Genomic DNA, 15494 nt, shown 5'->3' with positions numbered 1-15494 from the left:
AACATTACTCCTATCGCCTAGTAGTTACCGTGACTGAGGTGAAAGTCTTAAAGGAAATTCAGTTCTCGCAGAAGTCATTAGCTCGGCAAACGTTATAGCTTGTTATAACACGGAGCCATAAAACTATCCTTTAATGGCAATTACCAAAGAAGTAAGCTCAAAGTAAACTACTTGTCTTAGAGTAAGGATACGTGACTACTCGATTTCATCGGTGATATTGAAGTTTTCTGATTATATTGCGCTTCTATAATTTAGCAACAGTTTGTAAAATCCTTATATAATTGCAAAGGTTTAATTTTACTGAACAGGGTGTGTAAAACTAAGACTCCAAGCTCTGCGATTTCTTCAGGTAGTTTCATAAAAGACTTCGACTTCGTCAGGTCGGAAGGTGTAACTACCCGCCAGGAATGATTTTGTGAAGGAGGATCCATAGCTGTTGCCAGGTGGCGGGCTGTAGGTCCATCCAAGGTTTGAGTGTGAGTTGGTGTTTGATGCAGCGTTGTTGGTAATGTGAATATCGTGTCCTCCTCCAAATGTTGGTCCACAGGAAGAGCAGCTGTAGATGGAATATCTGTAGGAAATATACTTTCCTGTTTGATCGAGCTTTAGTGGCTGCCAACCAGGCTTGTTAACCAATGAGAAGAGAAAGGCTGCTGAATCGTAGCGATATCCACTACTGTAGCCTAATTTGAAATACACAATGGAAAAAGAAGTCTGACATTAATGATGTTTACATTGGACAGTTTCTTAATGACGTCTTACCGACAACGTTAATTTGATTGCCTCACAGAATTTTACTTTTATTCGTAGCTCGGTATTATTTCTTGTAGTGTTAATCTTAAGTTCTCTTGTTCCTCTATGTTAAATGTCTCCTGCGTTTTTAATAATTTCAATTCTGGGAAAAGCAAGCCAGGTGGGAGACTTGAAACAGCTGCCCCGATTTAAGACTGAACATGAGTTTCATGCCCTATTTTATAAATTTCATAAAATTGATATCCAGCTGTAAAGCTCTTAGTTAGCCAGGAACACCATGCCATTTAAAAATACAAGTGTCTCTATCGGCCTGTTTATCGCCATGAGTTATCCAGAAAATTCTTAGAATCATTGACTTATTTGCCTTTCTTTGGTAATACCCTTTTTTTGTTTCCTTGCTTAATGATTCGAAGCGGTTGTACGGCTTCCTATAAATTTCTTCCATCCCGATATCTCCCTAAAACCGTCACGAATCAGAAAAGAGGCGCGTAAACACAGCAAATAATATTTTAATACACCTTGGAAGTGAGATAAGGCATTTTGTTTAGAATTTTCTAGCACTTAACCATCCCAAAACAACATTGTAAATATTCCTTTTTAAAATTCGTTTTAAAACTCTTTTCCCATATTTCTCCGTGACCCGCTATTGCGAAATACGATCATGGCTGACTCACAGCTTGAGCTTGGGTCGCCTGTGATAAAATGAAATTAATCGTGTCACTTACTCCATGACAGACTTGTGTATCCTCCAAAAATACACTTCCCAACACGAATGATTGTGACAGTTGGACCTTTGCCGTCACACTTTGAATGGAAGGTAGAGGAAGACCAGCCATTTACAGTTGCCTGGTAACAGCGATTCCAGTAAGAAGATTGGCGAGTCACAGGCTTTAACCATTTATCCAGCCATGTCAAAAAATTCTGGCTGTTTCTTACAATGCTGGAATATTTAAGACCCGCTGCAAAAATAACATATAAGAACGTTCTTTGGATCCATTTTGTACCTACCATTTGTTTCAGTGGACCATGTTGAAAGTTGGTTTTGCTAACTGAATAAATAACATGTTCATGTTCACCAGTTATAAGATGACCATCATTGCTTGCACCATAAATGTGACGCTAACTAAACTGGATGTACTGTTTGTTCGGAAACATATTTTATAAATGGTCGTTATATGCCACCGTGCAACTTAAAATATTTTTCATCTGGAATATCTCGTTGTAAATTTTGGGTCGCAGAGATCAATACTCTTAATAGACGATTTTATATCCTGAACAGGAAAAAATTCGGAGAGTATTTGTCAGGAAAACGTAATATCATTACCAATGCTCAACGCCGACCTCAGAATTCTCAATGGAAAAACCAGCGACAGATAAAGTCACAAGATTTGACAGCTTTTTTAAAATGTTAACATTTTGAAAAAACTGTTTTAATGGTTAAAGTCCACATGGGCTGTTTTTGCTCCAAACCCCACCCCTGTCCTTCCTATGTGTGGTTAATCAGAGCGTGTCTGTAGTAGCGAGGAAATAGCAAACAACATTAATGACTCGCGTTTTCTTTTAATTGCAACAGTAACTGTCCTTGCAATATGGCAAACTGATCCAAGACGGAAATGAGAATTCTGATTGGTCCCTGAGCGGTCCGAGGTTTGCACTAGTGACCGCTAAGATGCACCATTCACGAATTAGTTTGCGAACTGCTTTTCCTGAAAGCATTTCACAGAAGAAAGCAGTTTGTAATTAAGACAAAATCTCAGGGGTTTTTGTTCGCTTTTTGACATCATATTGGTGGACAACTTGAGCTTAATTCTGACCGCTGCAGCCTGAATTGAAGTACAATCAACGTGGAATACTTACCTGCCGCGGTGTACCTGCAGGTTTTTCCGTCTCCTGATAAAGGATGGTTACACGTACATGTGTAGGATCCTACAGTGTTTGTACATGAAGCTGAACGGTGGCAGTCGTGTACACCGCTGACACACTCATCGATATCTGTGGGTAACAAGGAACAGGGCAGAAAAAGAAAAAAAAAACATAAATTATGTTGTACTTTGTCACAAAAAGTGTTTTATGTTCTAAAGTAGGGAGTTTTCGTTGGTAGTACTTTAGTAGTACTTTATCGTAAATTTGATAGTACGTGTCGTGATTAAAGGTTCAATAAATCTCTCAAGAGAATAAATCCTTGTTGTAGAGCGTTGTCATGGCAGTCATATTTTCGGATCGGCGATATTTCTTGCTTTTTTTGCGGAAACTAATTTTTGGGATTGTGAAAGACTGGTTATTCGTGCTGGGTATCCGTGAGTTTTGTAATGTTGAGAAAGTGGCATTTGCTACGTTCTTAGTTGCACTACATGGTAAGTTGTAATGTGCCGTAAGGCGCGGTAGACTCACGGCATGCATGGTTAATACACTCGTCTCAGGATCGAGACCTGGCCAGAGACATTGCGTTGTGTTCTTGGGCAAGACACTTAACTCTCTCAGTGCCTCTCTCCACCAAGGTGTATAAATGGGTACCGGCGGAATAAATGTTGGGGTAACCCTGCGATGGACTAGCATGCCATAGAGGAGGAACTACAAACATTCGTTGTTACTTCTTACTCCGGCCTGATAACATGGGCCACTTGGCTCGTATGCAAACTTTACCTTCACGGTAATCAAGTAGCCAGTCGCTCTGGAACAATTACGTCCTGCCCCAGTCTGGCTGGTAGTGCCTTCAGATGATCTTTTTCTGTCAAGTTTTAACAGCTACACCTGCCTTGTACCATGGGCAATTTCATCGTTTTATTTAAAGAGAGGTTTTAAATAAATGGCATCAACAAGATTCTGCATGTGAGTCCGTGTTTGTATGATTTCGACAATGGAGTAAAATTTTGTTTGCGAATCGTGGAAAAAAAAAATGCAACTTGAAAATCGCAAAAATTAGGACCAGAAAAAACTCGTCCCACATTGCAAGCGTATAGCTTAATTTTCATGTGGCGTCATTTCATTTCATTTCGCAGTATTTTTTTTAGTTCTTGTTGAGCAGATATAACTTACCAGTGCAATTTTTGCCATCTCCTGAGTATCCAGGTTTGCAGGCGCAAGTGTAAGATCCACGAGTGCTGTTACAAACACCATTCACATTACAGCTATGAGAGTTTGAAGAGCACTCATCTATGTCTAAAACAAGGTGAAAAGGAGTAAATATGGATAAACGTTGAGTTATCGTTAGTCTGACCATTTCACCGAAACTAAAAAAAAGAAGCATACAGCTTGAGAACAATCCGTCGAAAATTTACGGTAAGCACCGAATGTTTTAATTAAAAAACGATTTATTTTACTTTCCACACTCTCTAACTCATTCTCTGCTTTTCGATGATTTATATTACCCAGGTTATAAGTCATTGGCGCAGGCTTCGAAACTGTTAAAAAATAAAGTTATTACAGGGTTGAACCTTTCTTCTATCGGCCTTCTCATTGCACAAGAGCGGTTGGTTACATTTTTTTTTCTAAACTTATAAATGCAGGACAAATTTCATAGTTGTTGAAAATAAAGTGAGATTGTTATTAAATTCAGTATCAACATCAAAAATTGTTTGTTTGATGGTTGGTTGGTAGATTTCTTACCATTGCAAGTTTTTCCGTCTCCGGTGTATCCAGCTCTACACTTACAGGAATATGAGCCCACGGTATTCCCACAATCTGCATTCACGTCACAGTTATGAGTGTTGGTGGAGCATTCCTCCAGATCTGCAAAAATTAAATTTGAAGAAAAAAAAAAAAACGAAATAGTCATCAAATGCACGAGTAATGTTTACAGTACTGGCTTGTAACAAATTATTTTGAAAATGAGTCATGGAACCTTTTTGAACGCACAAGATTATCCTTGCTAAATTCTGGAGAGTTGGCTATTTTTTACTTGTACATTACGATGTATTTTAACCGCATTGAGCAAGAGATTTATCACCTGTAAAGCAAGTAAAGTTGAAGCAGTTATCGCATGGCACGTCATTCCAAGTGTATCCATGCCTCACGCCAAGAGTGTGCACACAGTCTTCGTTGTTCCAGTTGTTTGGTTGCTTTGGAACCCAGAACCTAAAACTGCTAATTTCTTTGTTTGTCCACACAAAAGAGCCTTCAACACTGCGGTCATTCAGCCCTATCCACGATCTATCGCCAGCATGACGGTGCTGAATAAATACGTTTTCCTCCTGGTTGTGCACAGTCACCAGATCAGAGTTCATCTCAGAACAGTTTGATTCAGCAGTCAACCATGTTGCGCATGCGGGGCTTGAAAAGTAGCAATAACCGCCAAAGTAAGTCCATCCTGGCTGGCAAATGTCTGTAGATGTAAACAAAAATAAATCAATAAAAAATAAGAGGAATCATTAAGAATGTCTTAAGTGTTTTTAAAGGAAATAGTTGTTTTGTCATGTTTCTGCAAAGCCTTCACCGGTTTTGGCATTTTTACTCCTGACTGAAACATTGAAAGTCATTTGCTATGAAACTAACTTCTAGCAATCAAATCCAAGAAATACCCTGATAAAATCTTATTTTTAACAGCGTAAGGGACAGAAGTTACTAAAATATGAGTACTAAATGAGCTAAACTACTGATAAAGACATTAGGAAAATTAACGATGAATTATTTTGTCCGTACCTGAGAGCACAGTGTATGAGATAGACAGTGGATCATACTTTGTGTCGTACAACTGTTTTAAACAAACTCGCACACCGGTCGTATTGATGTACTGCAAAAAAGAGAAGAACAAAAATAATCAGTGGTCTTCTAAACTGAAGTCGAAAAGACAATTTTCACAACGCTCACGGTGATATTCTGAAATATTATTTAATCTTCGGAAGAAAAAGCAAAGTCATTTGCATCTAGTAGGTATCCTTCAACTTTCTGTTCAACAGGAAATGTTTATGTCGATTCTGACTTCGGCTGTCTTGGAGAGGCCATCTTGTATTTCACGATTTTTCCCGCATTCAATTTGATGGAAAATAACGGATGTAAAAGGGTACGATACTAATTCTGCATTGATGCTCACGCTGAAAAAATTGGAAGAAACCAAGAACTCTTTCAAATAGACGAGATTTGGTTCGACTGCCGTGTCAAAAATGTTGTTGCTATGGAAATGCCTAGAATGAAGTTACAGAATTACCTCCACCCAAGCAGTTATTCCATTGTGTACTGGTTGTCGATTTCCACCGCTAGACGAATGGTTCGCGGAAACAAACACATTCGGGGTGCTGTTGTACTCTTCAGTGAAGCTGATATCCTAAAGAAAAACTCTCATTAAGTTAGCGGGCTGTTATTCAACTTTGACCACTAGCAAACTGAATTTTATAGTAACCTACTCTGTGAGTATTGTTTAAATTGACGCTGTTCTGTGGGATCCGTACACTAACCCTAACTTTTAAAATTTTTAAAAAAGTAATTCTAGGCAAGCTCTCTGGTAAGACGTAAAAGATACCAACCTTGCAATAAGCATTGTTGTAATCTGCAGGTGGATTTTGGGGGTTAGCAAAATAGACTGAGCTGTGTTCTGTAAAAAGAGGCTTGTGGAGAGAAGAAAACGCCAACCATTTCTAAAAGAGAAAAATAAATAAATGTTAACTAGAAAATTGAGATGGAAATGGTATTTTTTCGTAAAATTAAGTGAGATAACCATAAGCAAACGTCTAAATCAAGATTATATTTCTTTTTAATATGTGCCGATGTTAAAGTATGCTAGAGACTTAGCTACCAATGCTAAAGACCAGTGTTAAGAGGCTAAAGTAAGTAACAAAGATCTCTCAGTACCTTATGTTTGGTACGTAAAAAAAAGGTGTAGGCACTTACAGTATAAACATCGTCGTGAGATCCTGCGTAGTTCTGAAGCTCTCTCAAACAAACTTTAAACGAGGATTGCGTGACGTCTTCAATCCACACACTGGCAGCGTCACGCTTGAGTCCTGCACGATAGTGCGCTGCGGTAACAAACACTGAAGGTATCACTGAAAACTTTCCCTGCATAGAGAGCAAAAAAAAAAAACAAGCTGTTACCATTGACGTTCAGCTTACTGATGTTGTTGTTGCTGTTGCCCTAATGCTGCTTAACAGAAACGAGGATTTGGAAACTTAGTGCGGGTTAGTGCTCTAATGGCTGAGTGAGAGGTGACATTTTAGTCCCATTAGTCCAAAGGAAATCATATTATATTGAGCTAAATCCGATAACTGTAAGCTATTCGAAATTATTGTTCGTGAACTTGAGTTGTAAAATGAAACGAAAAAGTACCTACCGATGGAAAATTGACAGATTTACAAGTCGTTCCAGTCCACCATTGTGATATTCGCACTTCCCCGGCAACACCACCTACTGGAGCCCCTTGGTACGCCATCCAATCGACTGTCACATTAGCTTTTGATTTTCGCTCATTGTAGCCTGCCGCCATCACACACGCAGTGAATTGATCATAACTGACATTCTCAACCCACGACACAGCGGCATCATGTACGTATGACTTGTCACTGGTGTCAATATGATTGACAGTGATCTGGACTTCAAGTGGTTTGTCAGGATAAAACATGTAAGGCTTGAGGCGAATTACTTCACAATGAGAGTATCCCAGTGAAGGAATGTGTGGCATGTGACGGCGACCTCGCTGGAAAGGAAATCCTGATAGAAACGAAGAGGACTAAGTAATTAATTAGTACTTAGGGTTTACTACTATTTTGCGCTTTTCGTTTCGGTCAAAAATTTAACTAACACCTTTAACTGAACGGCTGGAAGAGGCTATGTTTGTTTAGAGTTGTCCAGGTTGTCGCATGCAAATTAGTTTAAATAAGCCTTGATCAAAGAGAAACACGATGAAAAATTTTTGTATATGTAATTAAGTAACTAAATCTTTCAAAAAGTCTTTGTCTTCTAGCCATGTGTTAAAAGTCTTTTCTCATTTACTTCCCATTAGCGTCCTCAAGGTGTATACCACGAAAATCAAAATTAATCGATCCTGACCTTCACAGCTGCCCGGATGTTGTACAGAGTAGTTTAGTTGAAGAAGACACATTTCCTGTTTATATAAACACTCATTGTCGTATGTTGTTCCATTTGATGAGCAGACTGGTTCCTGGTAGGATGGACAACTGTCTACACACACACAGCGAGCATCATGGGGTCCAAACGCTTTGCACAGACCATGGTATTGACATTTCACATTCAAACATGGGTCCAAGTCTGTTACGAGGAGGCAATGCGTCAGTCATACAACGTTTCTTTTCAATGTTATATGCTTTACAAATTAGGCTAGGTATATAATTCGGAAATTTTTTCATAATTTTAGACACTGAATATAATTTAAGAAAATCTCGGCAAATTAAAAAGACAACGAGTAAAAGCAGTGGGGTGAGTGAGTATATATATGAGAATTTTGAAGATTTTTAAATTAATTTTAGACCATTTTGGGGGATAATGGGTCAAACCTTTTAAATAAATAAATCTTCATTTCAAGGCGGTGAATCTATAGACAAAACGCAGTATGATCATTTGATAACTTTCAAGTGCGACCACGTAAGGACAATGGATCTCTACTAGCCTAATGACAGCTGAATAGCTACCTCCAATCACCATGTAATCCACTGTAATGGAGTCCTTGCTGGCGTAACTGTTATAATTTCTTACACACACCTTTACTTCCTTTTTGGACGTGTGCTAAGTAAATAAATAAATATCATATTAATTACTTTTGTTAAATACATTGCAGTTGGAAATTTAAGAAGAGGAACGAAATTGAATATTGACATACCTCAACCCAAGCGGTAACAACGCTACATTGGCTTCCAAACAAATGTGAATATCTATTATCGAAACTGTGCTTTGGCGACACTAGCACAACCGGAGGAGCATAAAATGGCTCTGTGAATGTTATTGTCTGCAATGCAAAAGTAAACGTATTAGGACGTTGTTCCTGTTAAAAAACGCTATTTGATGGTTTTTAAGAGTGTTATGTTACTGATTAATTTTCATTAAGAGTATTTTCTTCAATCGATTTTGGGGTATTTCCTTTTTAATATCAGAAACATTTTCTTACTCTAGATGTATCTGAGACTCAAACATCAAAATACTCGTGCTATCTTTGAGTTCTAACTATCAATAGAAGAATTCTACTCGAGCTCGTATACCACTGCAAAAGCTGCAATCTGATTGGCAGAGTCATTGCACACTATTAGGCATTGGCATATATATAGTGTGCAATGGCTTAATGTAATCAACATAAATGGCCACGTTTTCTAGCTTCCGCGACGTTTTGAAGGAACACTGAGTCACTTGGACAGTCAAATCCCTGGAAAGAGAATTAACGAAGGACATTTACGGTTTCTGGCATTTTAAGACTCGAAATTGTTGAAATAAACTAATGAGCGCGTAGACTGCCTGAAATTTCAAATCAAACTTCAGTCCTAGCGATTATTCCAAAGTTTCTGATAATGATAATGATGATGATATCCATAATGATGATGATGATGAAGTTGATATTATTTAATTCTTACTTGGCAGAATGCGTAGTTATTTTGGTGTGACGGATAAGAGGTGTTTTTGAATATTAGACTGTCGGTTATGGTGAAGTTGTCAACCCTCAGATCCGTAAATGCCATCCAGTTCTGCGAAGGAAAACATAATATCAATGGACCTTAGATGTATATTATAATCATCACTTAGCGGGAGAGTTTTTGCTAGAATTGTAATGCATAGTATTATTTTTATCAGCGTATTACAGTCTATTGTAATAAACAGTAGTACAATCCAAGTTCAGAGTTGTTGTTTCCAATTTATAACATCCACAGGTAATACCAAAAGAGCATGATAAATCCTTTTGTTAACAAATCAAGCGAAAGTACGTTTTGCCAGCTAAAGAAAGAAAAATGTTATGGAAAGTTGGTCAACGCTGGCTCTCTTTATTCCAAAAAATTAACTGCATATGCGACCGCTGGAAAATTTCCACCTCATTTTCCCAGGCTCAGTTTATGGCTGTTGCGCATTGTTTGCCTATTGTAACCGGCATAAATTTGTTGCCCCTTTTAAATGGTTGATTGATTAATTGCAAAATTCAATAGTGTTTGTGTACGGACGCTCATAACAAACGTAATGAACTCAAACAAAGTCTAGCTGTTCCGTTTTTAGCTCTGCAAGTGCGTCCCGCTGAAAGATAAGGAAATCTTTATTACATGTAACTTCATGAACTACTGGTCTCATAAACTGAACCAAAAGAACTTCGCTATGAGTTCCATTTGGAACTAGATAACGCTTTAGATTCTTCCAGACAATGATATTATTGATAAAATACACTCACTATTTTAATGTTACTTTGTGGTCCAGAAAAAATCTTAGCTTCTCGAATGCAAATTTTGAAACTGTGTTTGGGAAAGTCTGCCACCCATAGGAGAATAGCCTCGTGAGCTTTCTTCGAAACCTGATGGCTGGCGGTTATAAATATAGCTGGAGCAGTGGATGAATTCTGTGAAAAAATATCAAAACATAAAAAAGAGAAACTATTAAGTGAACTAAATTCAAGTGAAGAAGTGAAGAAGTGAAGAAGTGAAGGAGTGAAGAAGTGAAAAAGTGAAGAAGTGAAGAAGTGAAGGAGTGAAGAAGTGAGGAAGTAAAGAAGTAAAGAAATGAAGAAGTCCAGAAGTGAAGAAGAAGGGGCAGGGCGACAATGGGACAATGAGACAAGGGGACGAGGGGAAAACGGGAACATGGAGACAAGGAATCAAGAGAAAAAGGAATCAAACCATAAAGGAAAGAATGACAACGGTGGAAAGGCTTGGAAAAAGCCAAAACGTCGCGAAAATTCCTAGTTTGCCTCAGTATTCAACACTTTTTAAAAATGGAGAAGTGAAGAACTAAGTAAAGAATGACAACAGCAATAAAGATGGGAAAAAGGTCGGGAAAGGCCCTAGTTTGGCAGGGTATTCTACACTTCCACGCACAGAGAAGTGTGGAATTATATCAAAGTGTAGAGACCAGGGATTTAATTGCCAGTACTGAACGCTTACGACAAGGAGACATGGGACAAGAGAACAAGGGAACAAGGGCACAAGGGGACAAGGGCACAAGGGCACAAGGGCACAAGGGGACAAGGGGACAAGGGGACAAGGGGACAAGGGAATAAGGGCACAAGGGCACAAGGGGACAAGGGCACAAGGGCACAAGGGCACAAGGGGACAAGGGGACAAGGGGACAAGGGGACAAGGGAATAACGGCACAAGGGCACAAGGGGACAAGGGCACAAGGGCACAAGGGCACAAGGGCACAAGGGCACAAGGGCACAAGGGGACAAGGGGACGAGGGGCCGAGGGGCGAGGGGACGAGGGGCCGAGGGGACGAGGGGCCGAGGGGACGAGGGGACGAGGGGACGAGGGGACGAGGGGACGAGGGGACGAGGGGACGAGGGGACGAGGGGACGAGGGGACGAGGGGACGAGGGGACGAGGGGACGAGGGGACGAGGGGACGAGAGGACGAGGGGACGAGGGGACGAGGGGACGAGAGGACGAGGGGACGAGGGGACGAGGGGACGAGGGGACGAGGGGACGAGGGGACGAGGGGACGAGGGGACAAAGGTACAAGGGAACAAGGGAACAAGGGATCAAGAGGACAAGGGGACAAGTGGACAAGGGGACTAGGGGACAAGTGGACAAGGGGACAAGAGGACAAGGGGACAACGGAACAAGGGGACAAGGGGGCAAAAGGACAAGTGGAAGAGGGGACAAGGGAGACAAGGGGACAATGGAACAAGGGTACAAGGGGACAAGGGGACAAGGGGACAAGGGGACAAGGGGACAAGGAGACAAGGAGACAAGGAAACCATTGGACAAGGGAACAAGGGTACGTACAAGGGTATAAGGGGACAAGGGGAAAGGGGAACAAGGTGAGAAGGGGACAATGATACTAGCTGTCAAGGGAACAAGTGTACAAGGGGACAGGGGAACAAGAGGAAAGGGACAACGGGACAAGGGAACAAAGTGACAAGGAGGCAAGGAGACAAACGGTCAAGAGGACAAGGCGACAGGGGACAAGAAGACAAGGGGACAAGAACGCAACGGGACAAGAAGACAAGGAGACAAGGGGACAATGAGACAAGGGCAAAAGGGGACATGGGTTCTTCGAGAGAAGGGGTCACGGGGAGAGAGAGGCCAGGGGATAAGGGGACACTAGCACATGTTAAGAAAGGAAATGAGACAAGCTCACTAGGGAACAGGTGGACCATCTGACTAGGGAACTAGGGGACCAGGAGACTAGGGCAGATGGGGAGAAGCGGAGAAAGGGACTAGAGGATGTCAAGGGGACAAGGGGGCAAGAGGACAGGGGGAAATGGGAAAAAGGAGACAAGGGGTTATGAGGACATGGGGCAACGGCACAGGAGAACAAAAGAACCAGGGGGCAAGGGGATAAGGTAACAAGGGAACGATGGGACAAAGGGACAAGGGTATAAGGGGACAATGGGACAGGGGAACAAGGGGACAAGGAGGCAAGAGGACAAGGGGACAAGAGGATACGGGGACAAGGAGACAAGGAAACAAGTGGACAAGGGGAGGAAGGGACAACGGCGCTAGACAACTGGGGAAAAAGAGGACAAGTGGACCGGTGGAGTAGGGCGACAAGGACCGGTGGAGTAGGGACAAAAGGACCAGGGCACAAGTGGACAAGGGGACCAGATAACGGGTTAAGGGGACAAGGGGACAATTTAGGGGTAAGGGGATAAGGGGACAATTAGTGGGTAAGGGGACAAGAGAACAAGTGGACCAGGTGACGAGGGGACGAGGGGATAAGGGGACAAGGGTGAGGGGGAAAAGAGAACAAGTGAACCAGATGACAAGACAAGGGACTAGAGGACAGAGTTTAAGGGGGGCAAGGAATTAAGGGAAGAAGGGGTCGCTTCGACACTGGAACAAATGGACAAGGGAAAGGGATCGAGTTGGCAAAGCAACCATGGGACAAGGGATGAACGAGAAAGGGGTTAATGGGGCAAAGGAACAATGGGAATAAATAACGAGGGGCAAGTGGATAAGGGGACAGGGGTAGGAAATAAGAAAATATTTCTAACCTGTATTAAACCGATCTTTTTACATTGGGTTCCACTTATCAAATACTTGAACGTGATACTGCCAAATTGCGATCCAGATGGTGTAGTTTGAAACGCTATCCAATTAACCTCGGCTGTCTCGTTGGAACCTTCTCCATATTCCAGAACACAGACTTTGAATCCACTTGTGGTAACAGACTCTACCCACAGAGTCGCGCTATTGCGGAGAAGTGAACTCTTGACGGTGTGGCCAATTGATGCAAAAACCTTTACTTGTTGCGCACCGTAAAATGAATGTTGGAATGAGATCTTCTTACAGCCAAACAGTCCTGGCGCGACGGTGGCTACTTTGTCTTTCCCAGCTTCTAAAGCGTACGCTGTGAAAAGATCAAGAGAACAAATTCCCTTGAACGATTTCTGTGTTTGTATTATGCAACCTCCACATTTACCATTTACACATTCTTTTCTATCTTTTCCTAGAGACCAAATTAATCTTATTTCACCATAATGAGAATAAAATAGACTGATAAAAATCGGAATAGTGGTTTCTTGTCGCATACCTTCACTGATGCGTGCACAGAGAAATAAGACGAAGGCGAAGAACAAACACAGCGAGAGTTGGCGATCGTAAGACATCTTGGTTCAACTCAAAGAAAAATGTTCCGTTATGTATATTTATTTTTTATCATACGTGGCCTTCATTTGTACCTGTATCTACAAGACTAATTTTCAGACAGCACGTGCTTTTAAACCATTTGCCCTGGAGGTATCTGTCTGAAACTGATGTGCGGGTGGAGGTGTTATGAACATATATTATAATTATGCTGAAATCTAAGATCAATTGAATAAAAGTTACACAGTAAACCTCCTCCTCCTAAGTATAAAATTCTTTTTCAGATTAAGACATTGCTTTATTATTTGCATTTGTGTTCAGTGGTCAGTGACATTACGGATCGTAACTCTGTCACTTACAAAGTTACACCTCCCCATCCTCCACAGGGTTCACTTTTATGCCTTCAATCCGTAATCAAAATACCTTTAGGGCATACTTTGGAGTATTAAGTAGTCGAGAAATTACGATACAAAAACATTAATGTTAACGAAATTTTACCTTCAATTTCTTTTTCCATTTATATCTGCATATATTTGTATACGTATTTTCGAGTGATGACCTCTTTATCCGACCTTTTTACTTTTGTTTTGTAGTGCGAAAGCGATCTTGGCAACCGAGAGAAAATGAGGTCTCTTGGTTGTTACAGCATTATCGCATTCCTAGGTAGTACAAGAGACAGAAATTTCTCAGTATGAAGTAGCATACGCTACTGAGGTAAACTTTTAGCCTAATATGGTCTTAGTTTTCGTGAGCGGCCACCTCACGTGAGCGACCACCTAGGTTTGACATTTTTGGTGGTCGTTTACGGAAGGGTCGACTGTATATTATACAGTTGATGATTACAAAGTTCTCGTAATATTCAAGGATACATACCTTTTCTCCACCAATGGCAAAAGAATCCGATTTTAAGCGTTTTAGATAGATTCAACGTTCGATAGGTTTTAGAATGAATCAAGTTAACGAAAATATACATACCATCAGATAGTCACATCCACGCAGAGCAAAAAAATAACGATAATAAGAAATTTCTTTATTACTAAGGAATTCTTAAGGGTACAAAGTATAATAATGCTTTCAAAAACAACACGACGTGTTTGAAATTTATATCTTATATTAAATAATGAAACAGACTCTGTAAATTCCCAAGTTAAACATCCTAATTTATCTTTTTCATATAATTAGCCTGTTATAATTTTAGTGTTATAATTTCACTTTTTTCTGTTTCGCGCTTTAATCCTTAATTGTTTTTACTTTCATCACGCAGTCGGAAACTATTTATTGCTCGTTTTCACTTAGTGTTCTTGTGGTAACAATGGATGATGTTTCATCCTAAACATGTTTTGTTATTGAATTTCAGCTATAAATTTTAAACACGTCGTGTCGTTTTGAGAGAATTTCTTTATTATCTCTCTCGAAGTTATCAAAAGATTGTGTACTAAGCTATCATGTCTCGTTTATTTTGATTGTTGGCCGTGTTTTCTTATTTTTGCTTTACTTCCGTCAGCTCACAAATCTAAATAGTCAGTTCAAGGTTTCTAGGGCATAGTAATTAACAATAATCAGTAATCGTATCACTCACAACAGGTTTGCTTTTGGTGGTTTATGATCCATGAATGTATGTCAATCGAAATGTCGCTGTCTCTTTGTAATGGAGTTGTTTTGACAGCTGGATTGTTCCTTGTTTTTTTATTTAAATGCAAATAGCGTTTTCGTTTTCGATTACCCTAGCCGAGATTCAAATACGGCCCCTCGTATTTTTCTCTCACTTGCTCTCTTTGTTTCGCTGGTCCCCAACTAACGGTAGCATAGAACGGGCTAAGATTTCACCTGTAAGGAAATTACGAAAAATGATGTCTAAATTATAACGACTGGATTTTCCAAAGAGCGGTGTCTGAAGAACTGATGTAAATATGCAGTTTACAACGTTGTGTTACATGGTGTTAACGCTCTCTGTAAAATTGTAATTAAAAAAGACCAGATTAAACTTTTTAAATTTTTGAGATTATGTGACGCATGACGGTCAACCAAACACAATACAAGGGAAAACTTATGGCAAGTATTAACAAAGTAAATTTTTTTGTTTCTA

The 15494-nt window shown here is 40.3% G+C and overlaps 2 protein-coding genes across 2 annotated transcripts in view; both read right to left on the bottom strand.

Moving 5' to 3' along the window:
- Nucleotides 1-208: 208 nt before the first annotated feature.
- The window catches only part of LOC145494535 (uncharacterized), a 33741-nt gene continuing 18455 nt past the window's right edge, over nt 209-15494 (bottom strand). Inside the window, exons 16-17 of the mRNA XM_081474027.1 lie at nt 1479-1712; nt 209-683 (exon numbers count right to left, since the gene is read on the bottom strand). Coding sequence (XP_081330153.1) covers nt 346-683; nt 1479-1712 — 572 coding nt within the window. The 3' untranslated portion in view covers nt 209-345. The remainder of the gene's footprint in view (nt 684-1478; nt 1713-15494) is intronic.
- Nucleotides 2314-9366, bottom strand: LOC145495760 (uncharacterized). Its single transcript, XM_081475351.1, has 14 exons — nt 9262-9366; nt 8520-8645; nt 8332-8425; nt 7733-7951; nt 7017-7393; nt 6577-6744; nt 6213-6323; nt 5897-6013; nt 5392-5482; nt 4700-5074; nt 4360-4482; nt 3790-3912; nt 2611-2745; nt 2314-2459 (listed from the first exon to the last, which is right to left on the bottom strand). Exons 1-14 carry the CDS (start codon nt 9364-9366, stop codon nt 2314-2316), a joined length of 2310 nt encoding a protein of 769 aa, XP_081331477.1.

Source organism: Orbicella franksi, chromosome 8 (assembly GCF_964199315.1).
Source record: "Orbicella franksi chromosome 8, jaOrbFran1.1, whole genome shotgun sequence".
Taxonomy (NCBI): Eukaryota; Metazoa; Cnidaria; class Anthozoa; order Scleractinia; family Merulinidae; genus Orbicella; species Orbicella franksi.
Note: the sequence above shows the minus strand (reverse complement) of the source record. Positions and strands in the feature narration are given on the sequence as shown.

Bases quoted from the DNA above. Each gene is read 5' to 3' on its own strand.
- LOC145495760 (XM_081475351.1), bottom strand. From the start codon at position 9,366: ATGGCATTTACGGATCTGAGGGTTGACAACTTCACCATAACCGACAGT. The intron at 7,952-8,331 runs GTAGCTATTCAG...TCCTCGTAACAG, and splicing joins GGATTACATGGTGATTGGAG to ACTTGGACCCATGTTTGAAT. The intron at 4,483-4,699 runs GTGATAAATCTC...TAATTTTTGCAG, and splicing joins CAACTTTACTTGCTTTACAG to ATCTGGAGGAATGCTCCACC.